Source organism: Aspergillus viridinutans (genome assembly GCF_018404265.1).
Source record: "Aspergillus viridinutans IFM 47045 DNA, scaffold_10, whole genome shotgun sequence".
Classification (NCBI taxonomy): Eukaryota; Fungi; Ascomycota; class Eurotiomycetes; order Eurotiales; family Aspergillaceae; genus Aspergillus; species Aspergillus viridinutans.
The window spans coordinates 1217096-1244229 of record NW_025091226.1 but is presented as its reverse complement, the minus strand read 5'-3'; the positions used below and the strand labels follow the sequence as shown (position 1 = coordinate 1244229).

Below are 27134 nucleotides of genomic sequence, written 5' to 3'. Positions count from 1 at the left end.
ATATTATAATTAAGTTTTAATATCTTAAGTAGTTAGTTAATTAATTTATAGATAACTAGGTAATAATGGATATATACTATAGAGAAGATAGAATAGTAATAACTTTATCTAGGTATAGATATATACTTAAGTAGTAAAGATAGCTAGAGATAGGTATTCATCCTATAGATATATTAGTTTACCTATAAGATACTTTATTAATATTTTACCTAGCAAGCTATTTATATTTTTATTCTTACTATTAGTTCTAGGATAGTTTAGAGTTATTATATAATATTTTACCTTAAGAATCTTAAGGTAAGCTACTATAACTTAGGATAGAAGGTTTAAACTATTATCTAAGAGTAGTTCCTTAAATACTCTATAATTAATAAAGATATCTTTATAGAGAAAATAGGCTAATATATCCTCTTTTATATTAGATATAGCTTTTACTACAACCTAACTAGTTATATAATTAATAGCTATAATAATCTATTAATTATTATTTAGTATTATAGGTAGATACCTAATAAGATTAATTCCTTAATATTTAAATAGATAAATACCCTTCTTTACTAAGTGCTATGCAGCTTTATATTTAAGATTTAGTCTTAAAGGCTTAGCTATTTAATAATTTAGATAGCTCTTAGTAATATCTTAGATATCTTTTTATATTATAGGCCACTAAGTACAGGTATAAATTACTCTAAGTAAGGCTAGATAGGCTAGATAGCTAAACTAGTTATAAAGCTATAATATAAAGTCCTTTTAAAAGAGAATTTTAAGATATAGTATTTTAATATCTTTATTAATATAATATAATTAATTAGTAGGTTATTAGTTAATAAATTCTACTTTAAGTTAAAAGTTTAGTACTAATATCTTAATCTTTATTTTAATATTATTAAATATATTTAGATCCTCACCCTTCAGGAATAAGATCATCAATAGATGCTATTCTAATTTATAGAGATATAATAGTATGTAAAGGCATTCTTTACTAATTATCTACTATAATTATATTATAGATAGACTAAAAGTAGGTATTTATAGTTAATTCACTAGACCTTCTTTAATAAAGTCTAGTTAATAACTTATTATATTAGGGATAACTGCCTTAGTTCCCTTATAATACTTAATAACTAGATTATATATTTAAAATTCTTTAATCTATTATATAAGACATTTTAAATACATCTTTATATAGATAAGATATTAAAGGCTTTTATAATCTATTATAATTATAATAGGCTAACTATTATTAATATAGTAGTCTTATTATTAGAGTGCTTCCTTAATTATGAGAAGTTTCTTCTTATATATAGGATAGTTCTTTTTAGTATTATTAAGCTTTTACCTATTAAATACTACAGGATACCACTATTCTTTTTTATTTTATTATAATAGTATTATATTAAGAGCCTATTTAGATGTATTAGTCTTAATTTAATATAGTAGTAAGGGATTAGTAATCTTAAGAATAGGTATATAAATTATTATATTCTTTAGTATTATAAATACTTACTAATATTAAGTATTCTAGACTATGGGTTAAAACTTCTTYTTATAAARTAAAGTATCTAATTCCTTTAGGAATTTATAAAGAAAAGCTATAATTCTTATAAACTTATATATAAATTAGTAATAGTATATAGCTAGTCCTAAGAATTATTAAACTTTATAAATATTTATTAGTTTTAGCTATATCTTTATAACCTTAATCTTTATAGGTATTAGTTAAACTAGTCTATTACTAATAATATAACTATAAAATTATATTTCTCTCTTAGTAAATATATATTTAGAGAGTTTTATATATAACTAATATTCTTAGAGTTAGTTAAGTACTTATTAAATATACTTTTAATATTCCTCTTCTAAGTCTAAGAAGATTAAGATATTATTAAGATATACTATTATAAAGTTAAGGTTCTGTATAATGCTATTTATTATTATCTAGAATATTACTAGAGTATTATAAAGTCTAAATAGTATTACTAACTACTTAAACTTACTAAATAATATATTAAAAGCTATCTTTAGAATTAATAATTTACCTATTTATAACTATTAATAACTAGAGAGGAGATTAAGCTTTAAAAGATACTTAGCTTAATCTACTTAATCTAGGAGTTCTTAAATTCTTAATAGTAGATAGATATTCTTTATARTTACCTTATTAAGTAAGTAGTAGTTAATATAAAATTACTACTTTCTATCTAGTTTTAGGATAATTATAATAGGAAAGCCCTAGGCACTAGCTAATAGATAAATAACTACTTTATTTAAAAGCTCTTTAACTTATCTTTTTATCTTATTAAACTTCTTTAGTAATTAAGGGTAAGAGTTAATATTAATTAGTAATAAATCTCTTATATTAATATAATATTCTAATAATTAAACTAGAGATATTCCTATAATTAACTCTTCTCTAAATATATCTTTATACTAGGCTAGAAGAGGACTTAACTATTATAGATTAATTAATATTTCTTTACTCTCTTTTTATTCTTAAATAATATATAATTAAGCTTCCTATTAACTCTTCTAAAGAGTATATTAAAGCTATTTTATAGAGATAAGATTAAGAGAGATTTCCTTATTAATCTTAATTTAGGTTCTTAGATTAATAGAATAGATAGTTATATACTTTATTCTATATCCCTTAATAACCATCCATCTAGTAACCTAATTAATATTAGGGTTAAAATATTTTAGCTAATCTTAACCTAAGATAATATTATACTCTATTATTTTAAGGACCTAGGAAGTAATAATATAGCACTAATTATCTAGCTTAAATAGAATTTAAACTTAACTAGATATATATATAAATCTACTATTTAGTAGATAAACCTGCAGTTATTTAGATATTTATTAAAATTAAAACTATAAAGAAGGTAATAAACTAGCTAGATATTTTAAAATAAATATATAACTAGAGCTATAGTCTAATAATACTTAGAGATAGACTACTATCTAAGAAGCTTTAAGTATAGTAGGGAAATAGAGAATATTAGATCTAAGGATATTTAAATAAGCCTTAATACTATTATAATCTTTTTATTCTAAGTCTACTTCTATTATATTAAGTAGTCCTTCTTATAGTAGCTAATTTTCCTTATTACTATTCTTATTAGAATTATTATAATCCTTTAGTAGTTTAAGATTATTAAATACTTTATATTCCTTAATTTTAGAAGCCTATAATAGTTAACTAACTAGTGCTTCTATATCTAGTAGTCTATTACTTTTTCTAACTACTTTTTATAATTTAATTATAGCTAATTTAGTATAGTATAAGCTTAAATATTATAGCCTCTTTATCTATAATTAAAGTAAGCTTAATTAGTTTAATACTATATCTTCTATTTATATATTTCTTTCTTTAGTTAGTTAGGGGATATAGTAATGGTATTTAAATTAATATCTATTAGATCTATTTAATAATTATTAAATTCTCTAAAGGATTAAAGCTAGACCTAAGTATATAGAACCACTTCCTATTTATACTTAGTAAAATAATAAACTATATTATTAAAAGTAGTTAGTTTATTATAATCTTCTGCCTAATAAGTATGCAGAACTAGCTTTAAATTAGTAATAAATTTCTAGATTAATATATTATCTAGAATTCTAGATTTAATATATTTAGTAACCTTAATTAGGGAAGTAATATAGAATTATATAGTTTAATTTTCTTAAGTATATCTCTTATACTCTTCCTAATATTTATTTTCTTCTCTAATTTCTCTAAAATAGTCTTAGATCTACTATTTAAAAGCATCTAAGATAGTTATAGTAGCTATTAAATTATATTTAGTCTTTTACTTATAAGTATCCTACTACTCTTTAGCCTAGCCTATAAGGTAATACTTAATTACTATAATCTTTTTAAGTTTAGTAGCTTCCTTCTAAGTAAGAGTTTACTTATTATAAAAGTATTTATTAATCTACTAGAGCTACTTTATTATAGCATCCTTACTATACTTACTATTATATATAGGGATTAGTTTAAGGTTAGAAATCTTTTAATATAGCTTAAGTATTTTAGGGGTAATAGTAAGGAGAGGGTTAGAATTAAGAGTAGTAGCTATAGCTTCTATAGCCCTATCTAGATAGGTATAACCTAGATAGTTATACTAATCTTAGAGAAGTTTAACTAACTATTTATATAGCTAGATTAGTTTAGCCTAGGTATCTTTATTTATGCCCTAGGTAGTAAGAGTAAATTACTATTAGAGTTAAAAGTATTCTACCTTAAAGCTATTACTATAATTAGTAGCCTAGGTTTAAGGGGTCTCCACACTAGAAGATATAGATTTAATATTATCTATTTTATTAAGTAAAGAATAATATCTAATTAAGAGTAGAAGTTAGATTTAATAATTATTAATATTAGTTTAAACTTATTAAAATAACTTTAATAACTCCTAATTTATCTTTCTTTAAGGTTAAATTATTAATCCTATATCTATTACTATTTTAAAAGACTCTAATAGCCTATGATATCTATAACTTATAATATTACTATAGGAAAGAATTAATAAGGATATCCCTATAGTAAATTATCACCCTCTTAGGTATCTTAATTAGTCTAAAAAGGTTAAAAACTTACTAATCTAAGGTATTTTTTATTAAGTTAGGGATAATTAATATAAGGGATTTTATTAAAGTTAAATTATTAATAATATTCCTAAGGGTTAGTAGACTAAAGCTATTATAGTTTAGATTAATCCTTTATAAGGGGTTTTAAACCTTCCTAGAAATTAAGTATTATATATTTACTTAATCTAGATATGCTACTAGATAGGATATTTATTATTATTAAGGATATAGAGTCTTTAAAGAGTATAAGGGTAGGGGGTAGGCCAGTAGCCACCCTATATATATCTTATTAACTTTAAGGGATTCTAGTCTTCTTTTATATTTTAACCTAAGCTAAGAAGGAATGTAAGGTCTAACTAACTATATAAATAGTGATAATAATCACTAGATATCATTGCATGTCTAATAGACTTCCCTGAAGTCATATATGTGCTGTTCGATATCACAATATATATATTTAATATCTTCTATATAGTTATATCTATAATTCCCTTTATAAATATAGAGGTAACAGTCTAGTCCTATTTATCTAGAATTACTATTATAAGTTCTTAAACCTTATTAATATACTTATATAGCCCTTTCTGCCCTTACTTTAGCTTTAAAAGCTTTATAATAGCATTCTAGGTATAGTCACCCTACTCCTACTTAGGAAAGTAGATATAAAGATATTTAGCTAATATCTTCTAATCTTATTAATCCTCCTTCTTAAGGATATAACTAAACCATAAAGCTATATCCTATAATCTAATAAAGAGTATTATAGTTATAGCTAGTTTTCTATCCTCTAGATTTAAGTTAACTCTAGCCTATATAAACCTATATTAATTTATATATAGGTCTACATCCTCTCCAGGCCTTCTAGAGAAGGTAGGTTAACTTAACATAGTTATATAGTATATAGGTACTATTAGTAAATAATCTTCTTATATTACTAACTATAGCTAAGGGATGACTTCAGAATCTTTATAATTTAAAACTAATAGTAAAAGTAAATAATTAGTAGCTATAGTTTATAGCTACTCTAGTATACTTTCCTCTCTAGTAAATTCACTACCTTCTATTTCTAAAGAAAGGATATTATAGTATATAATCTACTCTAGAGTAGATTTTAGAAGGGACACTAAGTTAATAATTATTATCTTAGGATCTACTAACTTACTCCTAGGTGCTAACTATGCCAGCCAGACTCCTAGATATATTAATAAAAAGGGATCTGTTTTAATAAATTAATAGTATAGGAGAGCAGTTTAAATAGGTAACTAGATAACTTAGGTAAAAAGAATAATAATAGAAATAATCTAGTTAGTAGAAAGATTAACTAAAACTTAAATATAAGAGATAGCTCTATATAGATCTACCCCTAGTCACCCACTGAGGATCCGCAGCCACTCAAACACTAACACAGACATGAAAACAAAGACTAGAAAATGCCTAGATTAATTCAGGGCCCAGCACTGGTCACCAAAATAAGACATACAGTAGAGGAAGCAATCTTTTAAGGTAGTATTTTATGATTTTAGTTATAATAATTATTAGGTACAGATAGAAGGGAAGGAAAACAGGAAGGGAAGTCATAATTTATAAGATATATAACTCCACTTAGTCAGTGCTGTTTGCACTGTTTGCCCTCTTCACTGTGACAGTACCTAAGTTCGCATGATTATTTTGTTGTAATTCTGGTGAACTATGAGCATACCCAGTAATTCATTTCTCGGAAGTCAACTCGGCAGAAACCTGGACACCACATCGTCTGTTATCTTGAAGATATGCCTCAAAAGTAAATCCGTGGAGAATGTATTTCCTATATTAGTTACTTGATACCAAGCTGTCGAATGTACAATGCTGGGTCGAGGCTAGATCCCCAATTAATGCCAGAGGCGGGAAGCCAGGATGGGGTCAGACCGTCAGACCTTAAGGTGTTCCAGATCTTAATTTGTTGTATAATACCTACCTTAGGTATCTGTCCCTATATATTGTCCTGTCGTTCAGGTTGCAAACCGAACCGCGATTCTGTAAGCACGCCATTTACTTGGCTTTGACTTGAGGTCGAGGCATACCTAGTTTTGCTTCCTAACAGCTCCATCTGCGGATTATCTTTAATAAATATATACTCCGTATATGGTATGGTATCTCCGACTGAGATACGAATCGCATCCCAGCATTGATTGGTGAAAGTTGGCTGTCTTAGTTGTCACATCATTGACGGACAAGCCCTGGGCAGAAACAAACCATGTCTCAGAATGCTCCAATCGAGTTTCATCCCAAACTCTCATCGTCTCCACTCACCCTTTGCCCTGACAATCAGGAGGAAAATAATAGTAACACTTATTGAAATAAATTAAGTACATGACTCTTGATCTCAGCTGCTGGTATGCTAAACCGGAGTATCATAGAATATCGATAAGTGCCATTATCATATTCAGTACAGAGTACAGAGTATGGAGTATGTGATGGCTGTATAAGTAGTCTAGCAACATAAATACTGATACTCAATAATCCAGGAATTTCATCCATTTTAATCCCTTACGGGGTACAGTACTTTGAATCTCAGAGATGTTTTAAAATTATCCGGCAGAATCAAGTGGTCACAGGTTGTCTGGTTTCATCCCCACATGCTCCTCTTCCCTTTCTCCATAGTTATTAGCTAGTCCATACTCCCATAGCCTCATGTTGTAAACTTGTATCCATCGAGGCTGCTCCATATTCCTATATCCTTCCGTCAGCCTCTTTGAGAGTCGCCCAGCCCCTCTTTGATTATATTATTCCTCTTTGAGTAGCGAAGCCCATTTTCTCCTTCTAAGTCCTGCCTGACCTTTGCTTTCCATCCATATCCAAGTGGTCAAACACTGCTATACAAGTTTACAACACCAACTGTGTCCGTGATTGATCCACTTTTGTATTAGATAGTATGCTCCATTTTGTTTCTTCTCATCTGTCATCTTGATTTTCATCATTATCATTATCATTATTATTATTATTATTATTATTATTATTATTTTATTGCCTCTCAGTCCGTCGTCTTATATCTGTCTTCCAGTCATACCTGTCGTCGTCCTTAGTTCTGTCTTTCCTCTCCTCTTCCCCCTTTGACCTTTCTCAAAATCACCTGTCAATTTATTTCTTCTTACTTCTTTTACCTTTTTCGCATATTTTAGCCTTGTCTTTGTTCTCTCTCCCTTTTAGGCAACTTGCCTGTTTGCCTGCATACTAGTTGGCTAGACCTATCGAGATCCCTGTCCAGTTTCTCTCGCTTGTTGCTCTGGATCGATCTCCGGCTTGACTGACCCTGTCGGCGCCGTCACACTGCCGCCAGCCAGCTTTACTTAACCGCCCTCCCCGAAAGTGTCTGACCACTTCGTGTCACACTTCCAACAGCTTTTTTGTTTTCGATTCATGCTCCTTTTGGGCGTGGATCATATCTCTTGGTACTGTGTCTCGTCACTCGTCTTCTTGTCTGTCCTTTTGACTTGGTAGTGGCGGTGCTCTGCTTGTCTGTGTTTCGGGTTGCTTTTTCTGGGTATTTGTTGGCTAGGCAGCTTTCACTTCTCGACAAGAGCAAAAGCCCAGCATAGCCGCTGACCACCGCCGCGCTCTCCCATCGGCGCGCCATTCCACTTTACGCCTACCAAGTTACCAACAGTCGGAGTCGATTCTCTAACGGGAGACCGTTCGATTTTCGGGACCTTTTGATATCACCTCTCCTCAACCACCGAATCAACATCATTATATATAACGAAGCCTATCCTCACTGAGTGCGGCACAGTCCCATACCTACTCTAGACTCTCCGAACTTCACCAGCGATATATACAGAGTACAACCCACATACTCTTGATTGTTCCGCACCGTCTTGCTTCGTCCGCGGACCCGTGCGACTTATCGAGAACAACAACTCCGCTATTCAATCCATCGGGTTCACTGTCCGTTACATACCATTCCATATAATCATCTAGTCTTCCGGGATATTCTTAATCAGACTTTATACTATCATGTCTACGGCGGTTGCACCTGCTACAGCCGCTCCATTGCCGTCGCCGCATATGAATCGCGATCCGAGTCCAAAAAATTGCCCGACCCTGGCACGGACAACGACAAGTTCCCACTCCAGTTTGACACCTCCACGAGCATCTGGCGTCTCACAAGATGGATCTGCAGCGAAAGGTTCATCACCGGGACGAAAGCACACATCGCCATCGTAAGTGCCTCGACTTCGCTCGTGCAAATGCCTTATAATAAGCAAAAGTTGTGATCTGGGTGTTTGCTAACACTTTAATTTTTTTCTCCTCCGTCTAGATCACAAAGTGGAAGTATCCCTCCCAAGGTGATAGTGAAAAAAGAACCGCCATCCTCGCCTGCTATGCAAACTCAGACTCACACTCGGCCCCGACCCCGAAAGCTGGACCTCTCCACCAGCCTCCCGACTGCGGGAGGTCTTTCAGCTCGCGCTGCCGGCGGTCCCATGACGGCCCGTGACGGAGTTACCATGCTTGACGTTGGGATCGCGTGCTTGTCACCGGGGTTTCAGACTCATGATCCAATTATGAGGGAGCAGCTTCAAAGGAGTCTTTCCGTGCGAGACCAGCAGAGGTCCATCATAGAATCTCGGTTGCACAAGTCGGCCAAGGATGACGGTCCGGATGGTGTTAAACCATCGGAGTCAAACACATTTGGTGCCCCCAAAACGGGCGCCTTCAAGCGTAGACCTCCGCCTGGTCTGTCAATCGTACCTCCGTCCGCTGCCCAATTTGCCAACGAGCGCGTCATTCAATCGGCACCGCTGCATCAATCCTTTACCGGTCGATACCAAGCGCAGCCGCTGACTCGGCACGTTGTGAACCAGAGCCCTACCCTCGGGTCAACTTCTCACATTCACCATGTCCCTGCTACTCAAACAAATAATCGCCTTCCCCCGCTATCTGACGTCTTTGGCTCTGAAGCTCTAGGCTCCCGTGATCGGGACCCTAATCGCGGCACATACTATCAGGCTGTTGGCACAAATCCGTCACAATCCAATAACCTTCCGCCGTTACCATCTCCAAGGATGCCTGGATCTGCGGCGCAAGTGCAAGGTCGACCTCGGGAGTACCGATCCGCAGAGGAGGCCGTCCATGAATTAGCTGGTGGACGTGAGGAGCTTCTACCGCGCATTGTTCACTATGGCGGCCACCAGCCTCCAACTCCACCGTCTCCTCACGTAACTAACGGACAAACCAAGTCGCGAACTAGTACGGACGCTGCGCCTTCAGCGCCCCATCCGCCTGTCCAACCTGTATTACAATCAACCGAGGGCACTGCTCGCCGGCGCCCGAGAAGTGAATATGAACAGGATAACGGAAGTCCTCCCTTGGGTCACGGCCCCGAACCTCACTATCGACCTAATCCAGCTCTAGCTTCTGGCGCAAACACCACTTACGGGCCTTTTGGAGCAGGCAGAGACTCTCCCGAGACACAACGGAGAAAGAAGGAGGAGTTTCTCAGCCTGTGTGCCAGGGCTTGGGATCTTTTTCACTCATGAACCATGCTCATCTGGGGCCTGTTGTATCCCATCATTCGTCGGATGTTATTCACTTGTTTCAGCTTTGGGCATAATCCTAGGAGTCAGGTCTTGCGGGCTCAGATCCTCTGCATCTCGAACAAGAACGCAACGAATCTAAATCGGGAGCAGTCTTGGTATGCTGAGATTCAGAACAGCTGAAAATCCGACAGGCACGAAGCTTTTTGACTGAATGAGATTAGTCAGTTGAGATTGATGATTGCGAGACTTACGACTTATCCTTACGAACTCTTTCGAACATCCCTGATACCAGAGCCGGAGATGTTATCATTTCTGACTTGCCTCCCTGGCCCTCTTCTTTCCACCTTTTTTGGGGCTGCTGTTTACTGGCGTTGTATCTTTTGGATTGGGTGCTGGGACATGTCAACGTTGCACAATACTATGTCCATATCTGTTCTTCCCTTCCACCGATATCATTGCTGGCATTTGTCGCCGCTGATTTGGTCATCTTGTTGTGATACCATTGTTCTCGTCACCATTTTCTTATCTTCCATTTCGACATAGCATTTCTGTCAGACAAAGCTCATTTTCCTTTTTCCTTAAAACTTCTTTTTCTTGACCTGAACCTTACAGTAATGCCTGGCGCAGATCAATCCTCTTGAATCAGGACTGGTGATAATTTGAGAGAGGGAGACGTCTTCTTGCATTTTTATAGCACAATTAGTGTGGACTGGTAGATCCAGTCAAATTCTAATAATGAGTTCTCATGATCATTTCCGTGATCTATTCAGAGCCCAGATGCAAGCTTTCACAGAAGAAATCATGTAGAAGGAAACAAACGGTTTCGCCATAAAGCATTGATAGATTGAAGATATGGGCACAAAGTCTCTAAGCAAGCCGCCTGCGTTTACCGCCCCCGCCATCATTGTAAGGCGTGGAATCATGCTCCAGTCCGCGTCGCTCCATAGGCATTTCCTTCCTCTCCTTAGCAGTCAGCTTCTTCTGCCTTCTCTCTAGCGCCTTCACACGTTGCCTAGAGCCCATGCTCTCATACTTCTTAAGCAACACCTGCTTCTTGAGGTCCGACTTCTTGAGGAAGTATGGGTTACTCTTCTTTCCTTCGCGGATGAGCTCCTTCTCTCGTTTCTTGTGTTCCGCTAATACCTCCTTCTCCCTTCTTCTGTTTTCAATTGTGCGCAGACGGTCCGTAGCCGACCGGATATCACGCTTCAAGGCCTCCTTCTGTCTCGGATCCTTGGTCTTTGTGAGCTTCTCCTTCATTTCCTTGAGCTCCGCAGCGCGATAATCGTCCAAGAAGGTGTAAGCGCTCTGGGAAGCTTCACTACGCCCGCTTTGACTGCGTACCGTGGGATCGAAACGCGGGTCCCGCGATTTGAGGGCCGCCGGCGGCTCGATGATGGCGCGCTTGCGGGTAACGGGGTGTTTGGATGACTGCACCATCGGTGCATGTTTGGAGGAGCGGGAAAGCTTCTCGGAGTCTTTCGACTTTGAGGATCCCTGTCGTTTTTGTTCGCGGGCTTCGCGGATCCGCGCGCGAATGTCGTCTAACGGGGAGGCAGCTGCGGGTTCTCCATCATCTGCTGTTGACTGCGCGGGTTTGGATTTGCGCTTGGCTTTGGGGCCTAATGAGGCTTGCGCTTTGGCGAGTGCGCCGAAAGAGATATTGCTTAATGAAGCCTGCACATCGTCCTGGCCGTCGTCGCTGTCTTCGTCGTCCTCGTCATCTTCCTCGTTTTCATCGCTCATGGCATCTGACTCGTCTTGGGACTGATGATGACTCTTAGAAACGTGCGATGCCTGGGGCGCAAGGTTCTGGAAGACTTACCTCAGAGCCATCATCCCCTTCTGAGCTATCATCGCTAAGATCCGATCCTGATTCCTCAACCTCTTCATCATTACTTTCCGACTCGGATGCAGATGCTTCCGAGTAAACCTCTTCGTCCTCGTCTGGTAGAGCTCGTACTCGTCGGTTGAGAAGATCAGAAACCGCCATTCTCTTTAGTGGCTTCAGTTCGATACGTATATCAGAGAATGGACTGCAGCAAAGTATAAGAGCGCAGTAACCAGCTGTGCCTCGAATACTCTGCGGCGGTGAAGACCAGCGCAGAAAAAGTCGATTATACTGCCACCAACTAAGGCGGTGAGCTCGGCGGCGGGACTCTCGTTGGCCGCTTTTCTTTCCGCGCGGCGATTGTCTGTTGTCGCCTTTTTATTTTGCCGTTCTTCCAACAGCGCAGTCAATCTTGATCATTCTTTCTTTCTTTACGCATAGCATCAATTCTTCGTCTACTTCATGGTTTTTGGGCGCTGGGTCCATCCATTCATTAGGCTTGCTTCATTTATCTCATCTCTGCCGCTGTCAGTAACTGCTGCCTATCGCCGCATGCTCCAAGGCGGGGCGTCCGAGAAGGTGTGTATACAAATCCAGATACAGATGATCACCATGGTCGGCGACTGAACATTGGGTTCTCCTGTATAGGTCCTGCCCCATCCCAAAGCGCCAGCCAATTCTGCCTTGACGTCGCCGCCGCGTATCAACCCGTTGAAGAAACCCCAATTACAAGCTACCGTCACCAGTGCTCTCGAAGATCTAGGAATGAGACGGTCAAAAGCTGTGAGAGATGGTGCACCTCGAGCAGGATATCATCCACAGAACAATAATGGTCTACCCGATACAAGCCAGAATTTGAAGAAATCATGGAGGCCGTATCAAGGTCGCTCGGATTCGAACAACGCCCTTTGGCGCTTCGACACTGTGATTCCTCCCGGAACTGACAATGCTGTGTCGAGCGGTTTGCGGAAAAATAGTACACGGCGCAATGGCAGATCTTTTGACATTCTGTCAAAAGAAGAACCGTCACCGTATAGTCCGCATCTATCAGGCTCTCAACCAGCACAAGTTCCGCACATGCAACTACAGCAGCCCTTCAATGCGCCGTCTGCTAGTCCGCAATTTGACCCGAATATCAACTCGTTTCCCGTTTTACCTATACCGTCCAGTACACCAGACTCTCTTACCAACACAGCTATGCAGCAGCCATTTGTCCCATTTCACCTATCCAACTTGCAATCATCACAATCGCAAACTTTGCCTGATAACCTCCCGTTCATCCCTTACGGTTTCCCGCCAATGCCAGACTTGAATAATCCTGGAAAGATACTACCTTTCATGCCCCTAATGCCCCCATTCCCTCCAGTGAACTTCGGTGTTTCCAGTCCAGCATTGGTACCACCAGTTTTCGGCGGGTTTCCGTTCTGTCCCTTCGACCCAATGTATCCTACAACAGCTGGCCCTACTCGAGGCAATTCTCAGGGTCCAACACCGCAAACATTGCTCCCAATCCCACCGCGTGATCGGCGATCTAAGACCCCGGAGCCTCCTGCGCCGACTAAGGAGTATCTGACGCAATCATCCTTGGTCCCGAAACTACGTCCCAACCGCCAACCTCTACTGGTTATTCTTGACCTGAACGGCACTCTGATATTTCGAAAACACCGACGTCTGCCCCCTTCTTTCGCCAAAAGGACTGGCCTGGACCAGTTCTTGGACGTTTTGTTGAAAAACTACAAAGTCATGATCTGGTCCAGTTCGCAACCAGAGACGGTAGGCGCAGTTTGCGAGAAACTGTTTCCTGGCGAGAAAAGAAAGTCACTGGTAGCTGAATGGGGCCGCGACAAGTTGAACCTCTCAAAAGCTCAGTACAGGTCAAAGGTGCAGGTCTATAAGACCCTAGAGACGGTGTGGAGCAATCAAGAGATTCAAGCCTCGTACCCCAGCTCCCATCAGAAAGGTCGGTCTAAAACGAAGAAAAAGGCGGCGCAGGGGAATCCACGGTGGGACCAGACGAACACCGTTCTCATCGATGACAGCAAGCTCAAAGCGCTCAGCGAGCCCTACAACATCCTCGAGATCCCGGAGTTCACGAACGCACCGGGTATTGATGAGTCTCGCATATTTCCTAAAGTCCTGGAATGCCTTGATGCCCTAGCGCAGTACGACGACGTTAGCAAGTTGCTCCAGCTCTGGAACTCGAAGCTCGCGACGAACGCCACAATCCTTGATCTCGATATCGGGATGAATCAGTCTTCACAACAGCAAACCGGGAGTTCTTCGACAACGCCGTCAACACCCCAGGAAATAGCCCAGGCACGCAAGGAAAAACGAAGAGCTCGCAAACAGGAAAAGAAAGCGGCGCGACGGGCTGCCGCCGCTATCGGCGCTGCATCTGCCAACCCACCCACTGCCGCTACTGTGTCTGCCATGATAGCTGAGGGGGTCAACGAAGGTGTTACCCCGACCGACAGCACCCCAGCTACTCCGGCTGAGGACAGTGCTATCCCAACAGCTACAGATGTGCCGCAATCGCATACCAGACGTTCTCCCTCTCCCGCCTCCTCAGTGCAATCGGAAAACTACCTTCTCGATCGCCTAGAAGAGTCGTTGAATGTTCGCCGCGACTGATTTGACTTTTATGTTCTTGTGTTTATTGATTCACGAAGAGGATACCCCCGTTATGTGTTACTGTAGATTTAGGTGTGAAGTTATTGGTTGTTTTGAATAGATACATGCAATTTGAGCCTCGTAAGGCTTGTCAAGAACATACATGCGACTTCAAATGTACCATTTACGTGGAGGGCGTGCATCAAACATATTACTGGATACATAATAGGAACAGTAAACTGCTAGGATCAAGAAGTGCTTTTTGGCTTCTTCATGGCTAGACTAGCTACTATCATGCCATATCTCAAGATATCATTAGCGTGGATATACAATATCCATGCATTTTAGGACGAGGATCTTTTTTGAAAGTCAAGTCGACGAATGAAAATACGTAAACCATTCAGTCGTGGGCAACGTAGACATTAGGAGGGTCAATTGGGCGCAGAGGAGGGCGAGAGGGATATCAATGGAAAGCCAGGCCCATAACCCTTCTGGTATCCTGAAACGAAAGGGCTCATGGCCAAGGCTCGAGTTCATATAGAAGCTAACCCAATGTCATGAGGGGAAGAGAGGACATCATCAAGTCGCTGATAGCATTTTCAGAACACCGTCTATTTGAAGACGTGACCATCAACGTGGGAGTACTCCTTGCCGTCAACAGTGACGGAGGTATCCCAGGCCCACTCGTCCTCGACGAGCTTCTTGTCCTCGGGGTTGGAGGGGTCGAGCTTCCGGAAGTCGTAGCTCTCCCAGTCAGGGGCGACCTCAAAGGCGGGCTTCCAGTCCTGGCCACGGACCAGGAAGACACCGCGGATGATGCAGTTGTAGTTCTCGCCGTAGACGGACTGAGCACCGAAGAGGTACTTGCGGGAAGCCTCGAGACGGGCGTGGAAACCACCTGCGATGGGAAGTCAGAAAGTGAGAGGAATATGGAGCCAAAGAAGTCAAATCCTTACCGATCAGGTTGTTGGCCATGAAGGTGAGCTTCAGTTCGTTGTTGTACTTGTAGTCAACAGCATAGAGAGAGTACTCCTCGGGCTTGTAGTTCTGCCAGAACCAGGGCAGAGCAACGGGGCGGGTGTCCTCGTTAGAGTACTGACGCTTCCACTCATCAAGGACGAACTCGGGCTTGCCAAGAGCCTCAAGAGGGTGCTTGGGCTTCTTCTCAGGCTGGGCCTCGGGCTCAGCAGCAGGAGCAGCAGCCTTGGCAGGAGCAGGGGCAGCCTTGGGCTTCTCCTCCTTCTTGGGAGGAGTGTACTTGATAGCCTCCTCAGCGAAGACAGGGCTGGGAACGACGGCCTTGAAAGGAGCCTGGTTGATGATAGTGTTGTACCATCTGTTGACGGCAACGTTCTCAGAGCGCCAAGCCTTGTCCAGAACGGTAGCGAAAGCGCGGGTGAGGAGAGAGGCACCGAAGTAATCGGCGAGGGTGATGCGCTCACCAACCAGGTAGGTGTTGGCGGTGAGGTGCTTCTCGAGGACGGCGAGGGCCTTGTTGGCAGCCTTGGCGGCCTCTTCAACGTTCTTCTTGTTGTAGGCGTCAAGACCCATCAGAGGGCGGTACCAGGCGCCGAGCTTGGGGAGGACCTCAGCGTTGACGAACGAGAGCCAGCGGAGGATGGCAGCATAGTCCTGCTTGGTCTTGCCCAGGAGAGTGGTCTTCTCGTTCTGGGAGGTCACTTAAATCCAGTCAGTCTCATAATGTTCGGGACCAGTGGTGGTTTGCAACGATGAAACAAGGTCAATTCCATTTTGGGAAATTTTCTGCCAAAAGGCGGGGTAACCAAAGAAATTCAGAGTTGTAATGTTATCAACACAGTAGTTCTGCCAGGGATAACTAGTAATAAAAAATTGCTCATCATGTAAAGGAATTCGACATAGCTGATAGTGGAAAAGCGAGACGTTTAAAGTAAATTGAAACATACCGTAGACAGCGATGGCGATGGACTCGGAGAGAGTGAAGCCATTGGCACCCTCGAAGGCAGGGATCTTGCCGAGGGGGCTGAGCTTGAGGTACTCAGCAGACTGGTTGAAGGCAGCGGCAGAGTTGGCCTCAGTCTTGACCAGCTCGAGCTCCAAGTCGTTGCACTTGGCAGCGACGAGGGCGGCGATGGTACGACCGTTCTCCTGTTTGAGTCACTCCGATTAGCCAGCTGTCCTAAGCAGGGGAAGCAAGGCAGGATGTAATCCATCAAACCCAGGAAAATCAATCGGGCTGATTATCTAGAATAACACATACAGGAAGACCGTAAAGCTTTCCGAAAGCCATTGTGAATGTGAGATGTGGATGGGGAGATGTGGGAGGGAAAGGAGAGGAAGAGGGAGGAGGAGGGGTGGGAAAAGGAGAAGCTGCTCAAATAAAAAAAAAAAAGCGACACCTGAGGGGTTCTGGCGGAAGAGAACGACGAAATTTTGTGCGAATCAAGACTCGGCGTCGGCGATCGGAGGAACATTTGGTCGCTCACGTGATATGTCATCGAAAAACCTCAGGCTTGCCCAACAACGGCAGAACAAGGATAGGCTAGGATTTCGACGGGGTGGCCACACTGCTACAATTTCTCCCTCCCCCTACATTCATTGACGGTTGTCCCACGGTTTAAGCAAGGCTCCTGCCTGCCGGTTTCCTCGATTATGGCGTGGCAGAGGCCTAATTGGATCGTTCAGGCGGTGCAGTCGGTCCGAACAGCTCAGTTGCAGTCCATTCTGCGAACCTCCACAGTCGCTTCAGGGAGCTCATTACAACAGCGGAAGGGTACGCGAAGTTATGCAACAGAGGCCGGAGCCGCTGGTGGAAATGCTCTCCAGGTACGAGCAGCTCCCGAGATCGATTTCTCCCAACTCGCTACCCGTCCTGCTCGGGTCATTCCCGCCTCACCGGCCTACTTCTCCGGCAGTCCCAAGTTCATCGATCATTTATTGAATTTGGAACGTATCTGCGCCAAGTACGCATCGCTACCTACGGTGTCCCCGAGCGAAGCGCCTCGAATGGCATGGTTCAAACTTGCACAGTTCCGCGACTTTGTCGGCGAGCCCGTACCGACGAAGAAATACAAGAGCTTGGTCAAGATTCTGCAGCGACTCAATCGCATTGATCCTGCCCTTCTCCCGGGGGAAGTCCGCGACACCTTGAAGACCTTTCTTCGGCCGGGTAACCCGTACGGAAATAAGCCGGCACCGGCGACAGTGGACGAGATGGGCCGAGCTCGCGGCAAGGGAAAGCGCAAGACCTCTTCAGCGGTGGTCCACCTCGTCGAAGGCGAGGGTGAGGTGGTGGTAAACGGCAAGACGCTGACGGAAGCTTTTCCCCGTCTGCACGACCGTGAGAGCGCAACTTGGCCGCTGAGATGCACGTCGAGACTAGACAAATATAATGTGTGGGCTACTGTTCGAGGAGGTGGAGTCACTGGCCAGGCAGAGGCCATCACATTAGCCCTTGCACGGGCACTGCTCGTCCATGAGCCGGCGCTGAAACCGATTTTGCGAAAAGGTACGTTACAGATGAGACCGATTCGGTGGATAGTAAGAATGTTGCTAACGGACAATCTTTCTAGCTGGTGTTATTACCGTCGATGCTCGTCGCGTCGAGAGAAAGAAACCCGGCCACGTCAAGGCTCGCAAGATGCCAACCTGGGTCAAGAGATGAAGGCATGTTTATTCTCTCTTGGTCCTGGCGTGGTCTCTGTTCTTTACACCATTTACTGTTCTTATTTCCCCGACCTGTATCATTATCTCACTTGCCATCTTGATTCTTGAATGAATATACTTCCGAATCCTTCGCATCACCGTGAGTGCCATGGCGGTTTGTTTCAAGACAAGACACTTGCATGGGTGGTCTCGGCGACAAGCAATGTACCTTAGTTTGACTCTTATCGGGCGTTACCCTCAGATGACAATGAAATCGATTGATTAGAATTGTGGATAAACACTGGACGAACATTGAGAAGACCGGCAGCAGGAACTACGACTCCTGACTACTGTCAGATCAGTGCACAACAACCAAGACGATTTTAACTTCCCGAGTCTCCGTCCAAATTCCAAACTGTAGCCCGAATGCAGAAGAACCAAGCAACCCAATTGAAAGATCCAAACATGTAAAAAGGAAGAGAAAGAGGTGCATGGTTTTCCCGTAAGAGAGGGGGGAGGATTGCGCGGACCTTGTACGATGACGGACCAGCCCAGTGCTGACAGAAAGGAGAACCATCGTTACACAATACACACACTGCCGTTGAGCTCTCCTCGAGTCCGAGTCCCGAGTCTCGAGTTTCAGGTCGATGAAGGGATCATGTGTCGCGGACTCAAACTCAGACTATCGCAGCTATTTATTGCTATTGGCAACGTGGCGCTGAGATCATCGGTCTGCGAACTGAGGAGAAAGAGGGAGCCTGGATCCTGAGAGGACCGAGTGACAGTTCGCAGCAGGAGGGTTGCACATTGCTGAGTCTGACTTTGATCATTGCTGTCATCTCCTGGGTCGGTTTGCAATGTTCCTGCCTGTCTATGGCCTTATTTATGGATATAGTAGGTAATCATAATGGCAGGCAGAAGCCATTTTTATGATGCCCTTTGATGATGCTTCAGTATATGTTGTTACCTCAGTATGCCATGTGTATTGTTTTCGCCAATCATATGCTGCTCTGCTTTGATATTTTGAAGGTTGATCTTGACACTCAACTCTCGTTTCGCATTGCACGATGATCTTTCATGAATAGAGATCAAGTAGAATGATTCTGCACTAGTGACAGCCCCTCACATATGCCAATTGTTCGCATTGATGGTTGACTAACGTGCAGCTCGCAGCCTGGCACGCCTCACCTGTGACTTGGAATATCTGTAGTATCATTGGCAAAGCTGCAAAGCTGGAAGATCATGAGGAGAAGGACAACAACGGGATGAAAATACAATAAGGTAATCACTCAGTCTACTACCAATTGCGTCCCAGGCGAGTATTTCAAATCAACAAATACCGATCGTGATTTCTATTGGATCACGCCGCAGCTGTCAGTCCCCGATCTGACGCCAGGGCCCGGTCCTCTCGCACACTAGCTGCTATAGCTTGAGCTGTGACTTAAAGCATTCATCCCATTACCTCCCTTGAAATATAGCACGATCTATCAAGATTCAAGTAGGAGTGAGTGACATCTCTTGCAGATCTCCAAGCTCTATTGGGTCCCTTTCTGGTTTCTAAACTCGAAAAGCTACCAATCGGTTGGTCCGTCCAGCATGCATGGCCTTTCCCAGGATTTCGGTCGCCAGCAGGTCAATGCTGTCGAAATTGTTTTTAGTCAGGTACTCAATCGCCCGTCACAGTACGTATCCTTGTTGGCTTTTTCGCTATTTTTGCACGAGTTGGCTTGTTTTCGATGACAAAGTAAAACTCGGCTCTGTTTCTCTGGAAGACAAGGGCATGTTAATCATGCCGATACCAACTCAGTGCGCTCTGCACTTGTGCCTATGAAAACACAGCATAATTCTGTCCTAGAAGAGACTAATAGAGTTTGTTCGTCTGTTTTGGCGGTGACTATCTAGACTATGACTTGGGAGATCACTTGGGGACAGGCGGGTGCGTACTTTGTGCCTTTTTCCTCTGGGGGTTTCTTCTCCTTTACTGAGGATCGGTGTACAATGGCAAGCATACATACTCATAGATATGCCAACTCATGCCAAGCCCCAAGAGGATATTCTTCTTCGGTCCATTCTTCACCGAGTCCTCTCTTTCTTCTCTCGCCTTGTTTCGTACTTTGTTTTTCAAGATTCCACCAGGTGGAGCTAATCATTGAGAAAGTTTAACCTCTGAGCAGCCACAAGGGGGTAGGTACCAGTGTCTCGGGCTCCTGGGCTCGAGTGGGATTTGTCAAAATCGAGCCGTCAACATGATCAACAGGAATGACGAAGATCCCCGAAGTGGATTCGATGGAAGATCAGCCAAGCACTAGGCAGGACAGCGTCATATAGTGGCCCTGACTTGCTCATAGTCGAGTTCTAATACTCAAATCCTGTAGACTAGACTAGACCAAAGAATACAAGGTAGGGCAACAATAATATGTTCGAGTACTCGAGTGACGCGAGTCTAAGACAAAGCTAGTGGTACCTTACTTTAGAAAACTACCTACTTACCTAGTGGCTCTGTTCTTTAACCTTATCGGTCATTCCCCTCTGTCGACCTGGATCTGTCCATTTTCTGACCTGTTTCTTTCGGTCTCTCTGCATCATCGTGCGCCCCAACACAATGGAAGGACCGATTAGCTCCGCATCTTCGCATAGGGTTAATAAAATCATCTCAAATGACTAATTGTCATCTTTCTTCATTTACTCTTTTAGTATGCGTTCCCGTCCTGGTTATCCAACCATGTAAGCAGAGATATCAATATTCTCCTGTATATACTCGCTAGGGCAGATCAGTTAGAGCATCCTCAGAAAACGCTCTCGGGTCTATGCTGCCCAATGATGACCCATAAGAATCCCAACAACAGGACTACAGCACGAATCATAGGGGAAAGGGCAGCAATTAGTACAGTATGATATAGGTAGTATTGATAGAAACAGCGCCAGAAGAGAATTTCTGCCCCCAATGGCTCGGAACAAACGAAAAAAGAAACAAGTAACATCCGCCATCACGTTCGGGTTGACCGAGTCAAGTGGTCACAAAAAGCAAAATGGACAGAAGAAATGTAAGAACCATTTCATGTATGATTGATAGACCAATAGTAATAAAGATGATTATTCCAAGCAGAAGATCTTGCTGCTGTCTTCTAACTTGGAAGTAGATCACTTGCTCTCTTTTTTTTTCTCTTTTTTCTCTTTTTTTTGTTTGTCTCTTTAAGCCCCCGTTCCTTTATTTTGGCTTTTTTTACTTTACCCCCTCGTTCTCGTCATATGTGTGTATATTTCTTTTTGCTTTTTTCTTTTCTTTTATTTTTATTTTTAAATTTAATTTAATTTAATTTGGCCCTTTTTTTCTGTTGCTTGCTTGCTTGCTTGCTTGCTTGCTTGGATGTAAGCGCATCAATAGAGACCACCCAGAGATCATCAATACTTCAGCCTCTCCCTTCTATTGCACTGCTTCTAAACGATACAGCCCCTAGATGCTGATCCTTTAAATATATACCCTAGAGACCGCTTATTTCTTGATCTATTCTAGTCACTGTCAGTCGAAGTATATCTTGCAACCCATCTTGCGCTCTTGTTCCCCCACTCTCCACGCAGTCTCTGGTGTCCATCACCTGTCAGAGCAGGTTGCTTGGGCTGCAATTACAGGACTACGGTCATTGGGTCTTATCTTTTTCTGAATCATAGAAAAAATTATTATTAGCCCTGGTTCTCTTCCGCACTTTGTCATTCTGCCCGCACTGTTGTGCGTTTCGATCTCTATCAGAGGAGGTTACCATTCTCAAAGAACCACGACTTGAGAGGGGGGTACTGTATCAGAGAGGTATGTTGCTGCCAATCATGCGTACATATTTTGCATTTCAATTTGGTTATGTAAAACATCTTCATTCATAATTGCTGATAGATACCAGCCTGCGCATGCTTGCGCAACACGGTACATTGAACCGAACAGAGACTCGCCACGAGACTCGGCACGTCCGATAGCAAGAGTGTCGTCCCGAACTTCTTGTACCAGTCTATGAATGAGTGAAAGAGAGAGTAGGAGCCCGCGGTGTAAAGGCTTTCACACAGACGACGTCGTTAACGACCAAACTACACCATCCCGGCAAACTGGAACCATACGCGAGTCCTCCGCTCTCCCCCGAAGCGCATTGGTCTCTTGACCTCGACCCAGGGCGCAGGGTCTCGTGGGACCGACTGCGTGGTATGGATGGCGATAGCCGACGCATGAAGCAGCATGATCCCTCCAGTTTCACAACCAGCTCGGGGTCGACACGTCGAGGGGTCCCCAGTTCATCCCGCGGTGCTGCGGATCGTTTTCGACAGCATGGCCAACCTTCAGCACGTGGAAACCATCCGGGATTGTCGCAAGCAGCGACAAGATCTCGACTGTCAGGCTACATGGACTATGGATACACAGACACTGCGTTTCAGGGTGATTCCTTGCACGGGGACGAATTACAACCATATCCTACGACGTTGCGCGAACAACAGCGCCAGCAGTCGATACAGCAACCCTTCGCCGCGTATGAATCGGAGATGGTATATAATCTCAGTCAGCAAGGTCCGACACAAAATCCGTACGAGGTCGTGCCACAGTACCCAACACGGCAGTCTGCAGCGATTGACGCCCTGCCCAGCCAATTTGCCGTTCCACAGTACTTTCCAACTAATGAGCCGATGGCAACAGGGGTCCCTGCAGAGGTTTCGCCCTACCTGCACTCGCACCTCTCTTCATCTGCTTATAACCAGCCCGGTCCCATTGGGCGCTCGAGCGCAATGCAGCCCTTTCCCGCAACCATGGCCGAGTTTACCCCTGTGGGGACAACGGCGAGGCGTTTGGAGCAACCAGCAACGTCTCAGCAGCAGCAGCAGCAGCAGCATCACTATTCACAGCAACAACAACAACAGCAGCAGCATGTAACTGCGGATTCGTCAGATTTGAATGAAGAATATGGTCGGTTTCAACGAGTCTTGCGGTCGACGTTCGATCACATTCGCGCCGGCCGATTGGTAGAGGCTGGGCGATCACTCTTGGAAATCTCCGAGTGGCTTGTCACTAATGCGCGGGAACTTGGTATGTTTCTTCCCTAGCGTTTCTTCGGATTCCCACTCATCACTTTATCCACCGTCCTTCAACAATCGTACCTTTTTATGGTAACATTGAATACAATAATACGTGCACATTGAATACATCATTTGTTTTTTCGTTGATCGCACTCTTGGCACTCGCCGATGATACCTTCGAGCCTGCGTAGCGGGCATATGAAGATCAATTTCATGATGAGGCGTTTTAGTTGCTGACCTTTAACCAATCCTAGGCATTTTGAGCGACGATCCGATGTTCTATTCTGATCGATTGCAATTATGGAATGACTTCAACATCTGCTGGTTGGCTGCCTGCCAAAGACAGAAAGATATGACACAGGAGGTGTTGCGGACCGGCCATCAACCGTCCAACACCTCAACGCTCAGTAGCGATCGTTTGGATGATATGGGCAGAGAACTTATTCAGCTATGCGATCAGACGGAGCAGCATGGGCTGGTGGACTATCAGATGGGCATTTGGGAGGAGGAGATACTCTGTGGTAAGAGCCCTACATTAATCGAGAAAGAAATCCTTTTCAGGAAATTTGGCACAGCTATCTGATTCGGCGACTCATCGCATAGTCCTCGGGGAATGTATCGATCTGTTAGAAAGCCGACCAGATAATGTGCGCGCACATGGAGTGAGCGCAGCCGCAGCCACCACTTCGCGGTCCTGAGTGATGGTCGTGGTCGTGTCCGAGCTCACTTTCCCCAATGGCGCGGTCATACTCCGTACTTCTGTGGCTGCGCTCGCGTCTGGCCTAAGGCAGGAACTAATTTAGTTCTCAAGAACGAATCCCACGAGTCCAAGCGGCCACTCTCTATGGTTCATACCACCGTGACGGACTACAGAGTACCACTGGATGGTCCTGTCCTCACTTCTCAGCCCGCACTACGGAGCACTTTCCTTGAATCATGTGTCCATGACTGCATGTCTCTCTTTCTTCACGAGTAGGGCGGAGAAATTAGGCCATTTCATTTCCCGGCTCCATTGTCCGCGGAGCATGAAGACCTGAAGGGCTTCCCCCGCAGGGCTACCACAAGCCCTCCTGGGTAGGCATCTGCCATGAGAGGTCTTCCATCACCATTCTCATCTCTGGCGCTCTTGTTCCTGAGACATGAGAGTGAAACCGCATATTACCCAGTATCGTCTCATGTATCATCGGTGCCTCCTCAGGCAACATCCGATTTTGTATATATACCCCTCAAGCGTGACTCTTTCTTCGCATTTCCTGTGCAACCAGTGGGCGGGTCTTTCTGAGCGTATTCAGGATATATCACTGCTCCAGCGATTGAAATTCTTGCTTTTTTTTTTTTTTTTTTTTTTTTTTTCTCTGTGTGGTCTACTCTGTGGCCACTTCAACAGAACAAAGCAGTAGGGGCGTGAACCGGGTAACACTTGGCCACACATCCAAATTCGATACAGCTGCCTATAGCGCCGTGTGACACTGGTGCAAGACTAGCATGTCCCGGTTTTCAGGTTCGGAACCCGCAAGGCTATCGCCACCATTGTGATTTGTGAGAGAGCACAACGAGGCGCGATCCGACTCCTTGGTCGCGGTCATCAGGCCGGACTCCGATCGTCCACGATTCCCGTCCTACAAGGCTACATCTGATAGACCAATCGCTGTGCTTCTTCTTCCTCTTTCAGGATGCCAGGTAGCCTCAATTTGTCTAATAATGTCAGAGTGACCACTGGCCTGGCCCAGCTCCGCCGGAGGAAAGATGTGGGGGCTTGACCACGAAGTCATCGACTCAATCACTATCTTCATGAATCCGCACAAGGCGAGCATTACGGAGTATATTGAAGGCGTGCAATCTCTTAGACTTTTAGGAGACGTGCGATTGCCCTCACAATCCTTGGAAGATCCATCAAACTCAACCTCAAGCCTGCTGAGAAACAGGGAGGAAAAGCTCCGAAGAAGGTGTCTCTCTAAATGAAAACATGGTGATATCACTGCACTCGACTTATCACATTTCGACATCGGAGTATTCCATAGATCAGGTCCCATCACCAAGGGTCGGGAGTTGCTCCCGGTTCCGCAGGACGCTAGTCTCGGCCATAACACTAACCGTAACAATGTTACCAAGGGGCTATTTACTAATTAGATAGACATTCGATGGATACTCCCCAGATCGGGACGTGAAATCCCATGGATAAACGGACGGTGATGAGCTGCAGCTGTATGTACATATTTTATTATTCATCCCATAGATAGACACACGCAGCATGCTGTTTTTTGGACCTTTCTTCAACAGCAATACGTTAAATCACTGGCAGGGTTTGCATACATATATATTCCCAGCTGATATGCGTAGCTAAGCTCTATGGGTATGTATATATCAGAAATTCCGCTTGTTGTGTGATGGTGTCACATTCTACATATTTTGCAGATTAGAGAGGTACATATCCTGGAAAGGCGTTGACATTCTTGGGTCCCTTGTTAGGTTATTTACATGGATAAAGGTAAACTGCCGAGCAAAATAAGGTACGGTAGCTTGTGTTGACACCAGTCGGTATTTTATATGTCTTGTTTCCTTGTTGATTATTTTCTCTGTAATGAAGATATTGGTGGTTTGATGGTATGCACCGCCCACCGCCTATATATACTCGCAATCAATACTATAGCCACGCGCGTGAGGAATATATATATTGGATGGTCATGGACTGTATATGTGCATGTCGTCGTGTCCGTGGTTCCTTCAAGGATGCCAGGATGTAAACTACAGAGGTCATTGATCATCGATGATCGTGAAATTCATGTCAGAGCCAAAGGGGCAGAAAGGACCGGCAAGCAACAGATAAAAAGAAACAACAACGCCAGATAGCAAGATTCGAATATACTCATGTGCAACGCTTAGATTTGGCCTGTCCAAACACAGTCGGTCAGTCTTGTCCTTTCCTTGGAACAACCCGCTAGAACATACTCAGTGTCATGCTCAAGCTGACATCGGTATTCTCCACCATCTCCGTAAACTCCTCGAAGCTGATCTTGCCGTCGCGGTCCTTATCCGCCTCCATGATCGTCTTGTCCACGATCTGCTGCAGCTGCACGTCCTTCAGGTTATTGCCCACCATCATCTTCAGCACGATGAACAGCTCGCCGTTGGAGATGTAGCCGTCCCGGTCAATGTCGTAGACCTTGAACGCGAACCGGAGCTTCTCCTCTTTGTTGCCTTTGGAGCTGAAAGCCGACAGCCCGGACACGAACTCTTGGAAGTCGACATCGCCGCCACCGTCTTCGTCGAAGATCGCGATCATTCTGTGTATCGGTAAGCAAATCGCCGACGTCCTGGTTGTTCCTCCACGGCGCCACCATCTAATGCCTGTCCACGTACCTCGTTGCGAGCGGGTTGGAGGACACTTGTGGGAGGGAAAGGAACTCGTCACGATCGATGGTGCCGGAGCTATCCTGCGACAGTTTAAGCCATATCATTCAAATAATTCTTCACGTATTGATCGGACCTTGTCAAGTTTCATGAATCGCTTGCGGAGCCTGTCCACCTCATCTCTGTCGACTGTCGCTGATGATTAGATCGCGGTCTCAAAGGTAAAGAAAAAAACCACTGGTCAAGACTGACAGTTCGAAGCCGAGACAATGTTGTCTAATAGCTGTGATGTCCCAACGGATCCTCTACGTCTGCGTGCATCAAACATAGCAGCATTATTTGGTTCACTGGATTGCTCCATGTTGGTTATTGGTCGTGTGTGGTTGAGGGGGTATGCAAAAGTTAAGATAAAAGCGTGGGGAAATTATGAATAAAATAAACTATGGGCAGTAGAGACTAGTGGAAAGTGCTTATTAACCTGGTTGTGATAATCAATAGGAACAGCACAGCCAGTGGCGGATAACTTTGAGGAGTGATGGCGAGTAGGAAAGGCTATTCAGCTA

General features: G+C 43.3%; 7 protein-coding genes across 7 annotated transcripts; 4 read left to right on the top strand and 3 right to left on the bottom strand.

The window, feature by feature from the left end:
- Nucleotides 1–8580: 8580 nt before the first annotated feature.
- On the top strand, nt 8581–10106 carry Aspvir_002105 (uncharacterized protein; the record flags this gene model as incomplete). The annotated part of the gene is made up of 2 exons (XM_043273706.1): nt 8581–8786; nt 8885–10106. 2 exons carry the CDS (start codon nt 8581–8583, stop codon nt 10104–10106), a joined length of 1428 nt encoding a protein of 475 aa, XP_043129641.1.
- An 867-nt stretch (nt 10107–10973) lies between these two features.
- Nucleotides 10974–12099, bottom strand: rrp36 (putative pre-rRNA processing protein; the record flags this gene model as incomplete). Its single annotated transcript, XM_043273705.1, has 2 exons — nt 10974–11873; nt 11932–12099. The coding sequence occupies 2 exons, from the start codon at nt 12097–12099 to the stop codon at nt 10974–10976; spliced, it is 1068 nt and encodes a 355-aa protein (XP_043129640.1).
- Nucleotides 12100–12489: 390 nt separating this feature from the next.
- On the top strand, nt 12490–14568 carry Aspvir_002103 (NIF domain protein; the record flags this gene model as incomplete). The annotated part of the gene is made up of 2 exons (XM_043273704.1): nt 12490–12516; nt 12586–14568. 2 exons carry the CDS (start codon nt 12490–12492, stop codon nt 14566–14568), a joined length of 2010 nt encoding a protein of 669 aa, XP_043129639.1.
- Nucleotides 14569–15158: 590 nt separating this feature from the next.
- On the bottom strand, nt 15159–16816 carry Aspvir_002102 (putative translation elongation factor eEF-1 subunit gamma; the record flags this gene model as incomplete). The annotated part of the gene is made up of 4 exons (XM_043273703.1): nt 15159–15445; nt 15504–16226; nt 16473–16674; nt 16787–16816. The coding sequence occupies 4 exons, from the start codon at nt 16814–16816 to the stop codon at nt 15159–15161; spliced, it is 1242 nt and encodes a 413-aa protein (XP_043129638.1).
- Nucleotides 16817–17178: 362 nt separating this feature from the next.
- On the top strand, nt 17179–18190 carry Aspvir_002101 (mitochondrial 37S ribosomal protein uS9m; the record flags this gene model as incomplete). Its single annotated transcript, XM_043273702.1, has 2 exons — nt 17179–18034; nt 18099–18190. The coding sequence occupies 2 exons, from the start codon at nt 17179–17181 to the stop codon at nt 18188–18190; spliced, it is 948 nt and encodes a 315-aa protein (XP_043129637.1).
- Nucleotides 18191–21993: 3803 nt separating this feature from the next.
- Nucleotides 21994–23918, top strand: Aspvir_002100 (uncharacterized protein; the record flags this gene model as incomplete). Its single annotated transcript, XM_043273701.1, has 4 exons — nt 21994–21997; nt 22196–23230; nt 23475–23741; nt 23824–23918. 4 exons carry the CDS (start codon nt 21994–21996, stop codon nt 23916–23918), a joined length of 1401 nt encoding a protein of 466 aa, XP_043129636.1.
- Nucleotides 23919–26158: 2240 nt separating this feature from the next.
- cnaB (calcineurin regulatory subunit B) lies at nt 26159–26932 on the bottom strand (the record flags this gene model as incomplete). The annotated part of the gene is made up of 4 exons (XM_043273700.1): nt 26159–26504; nt 26581–26654; nt 26708–26760; nt 26824–26932. 4 exons carry the CDS (start codon nt 26930–26932, stop codon nt 26159–26161), a joined length of 582 nt encoding a protein of 193 aa, XP_043129635.1.
- Nucleotides 26933–27134: the final 202 nt, after the last annotated feature.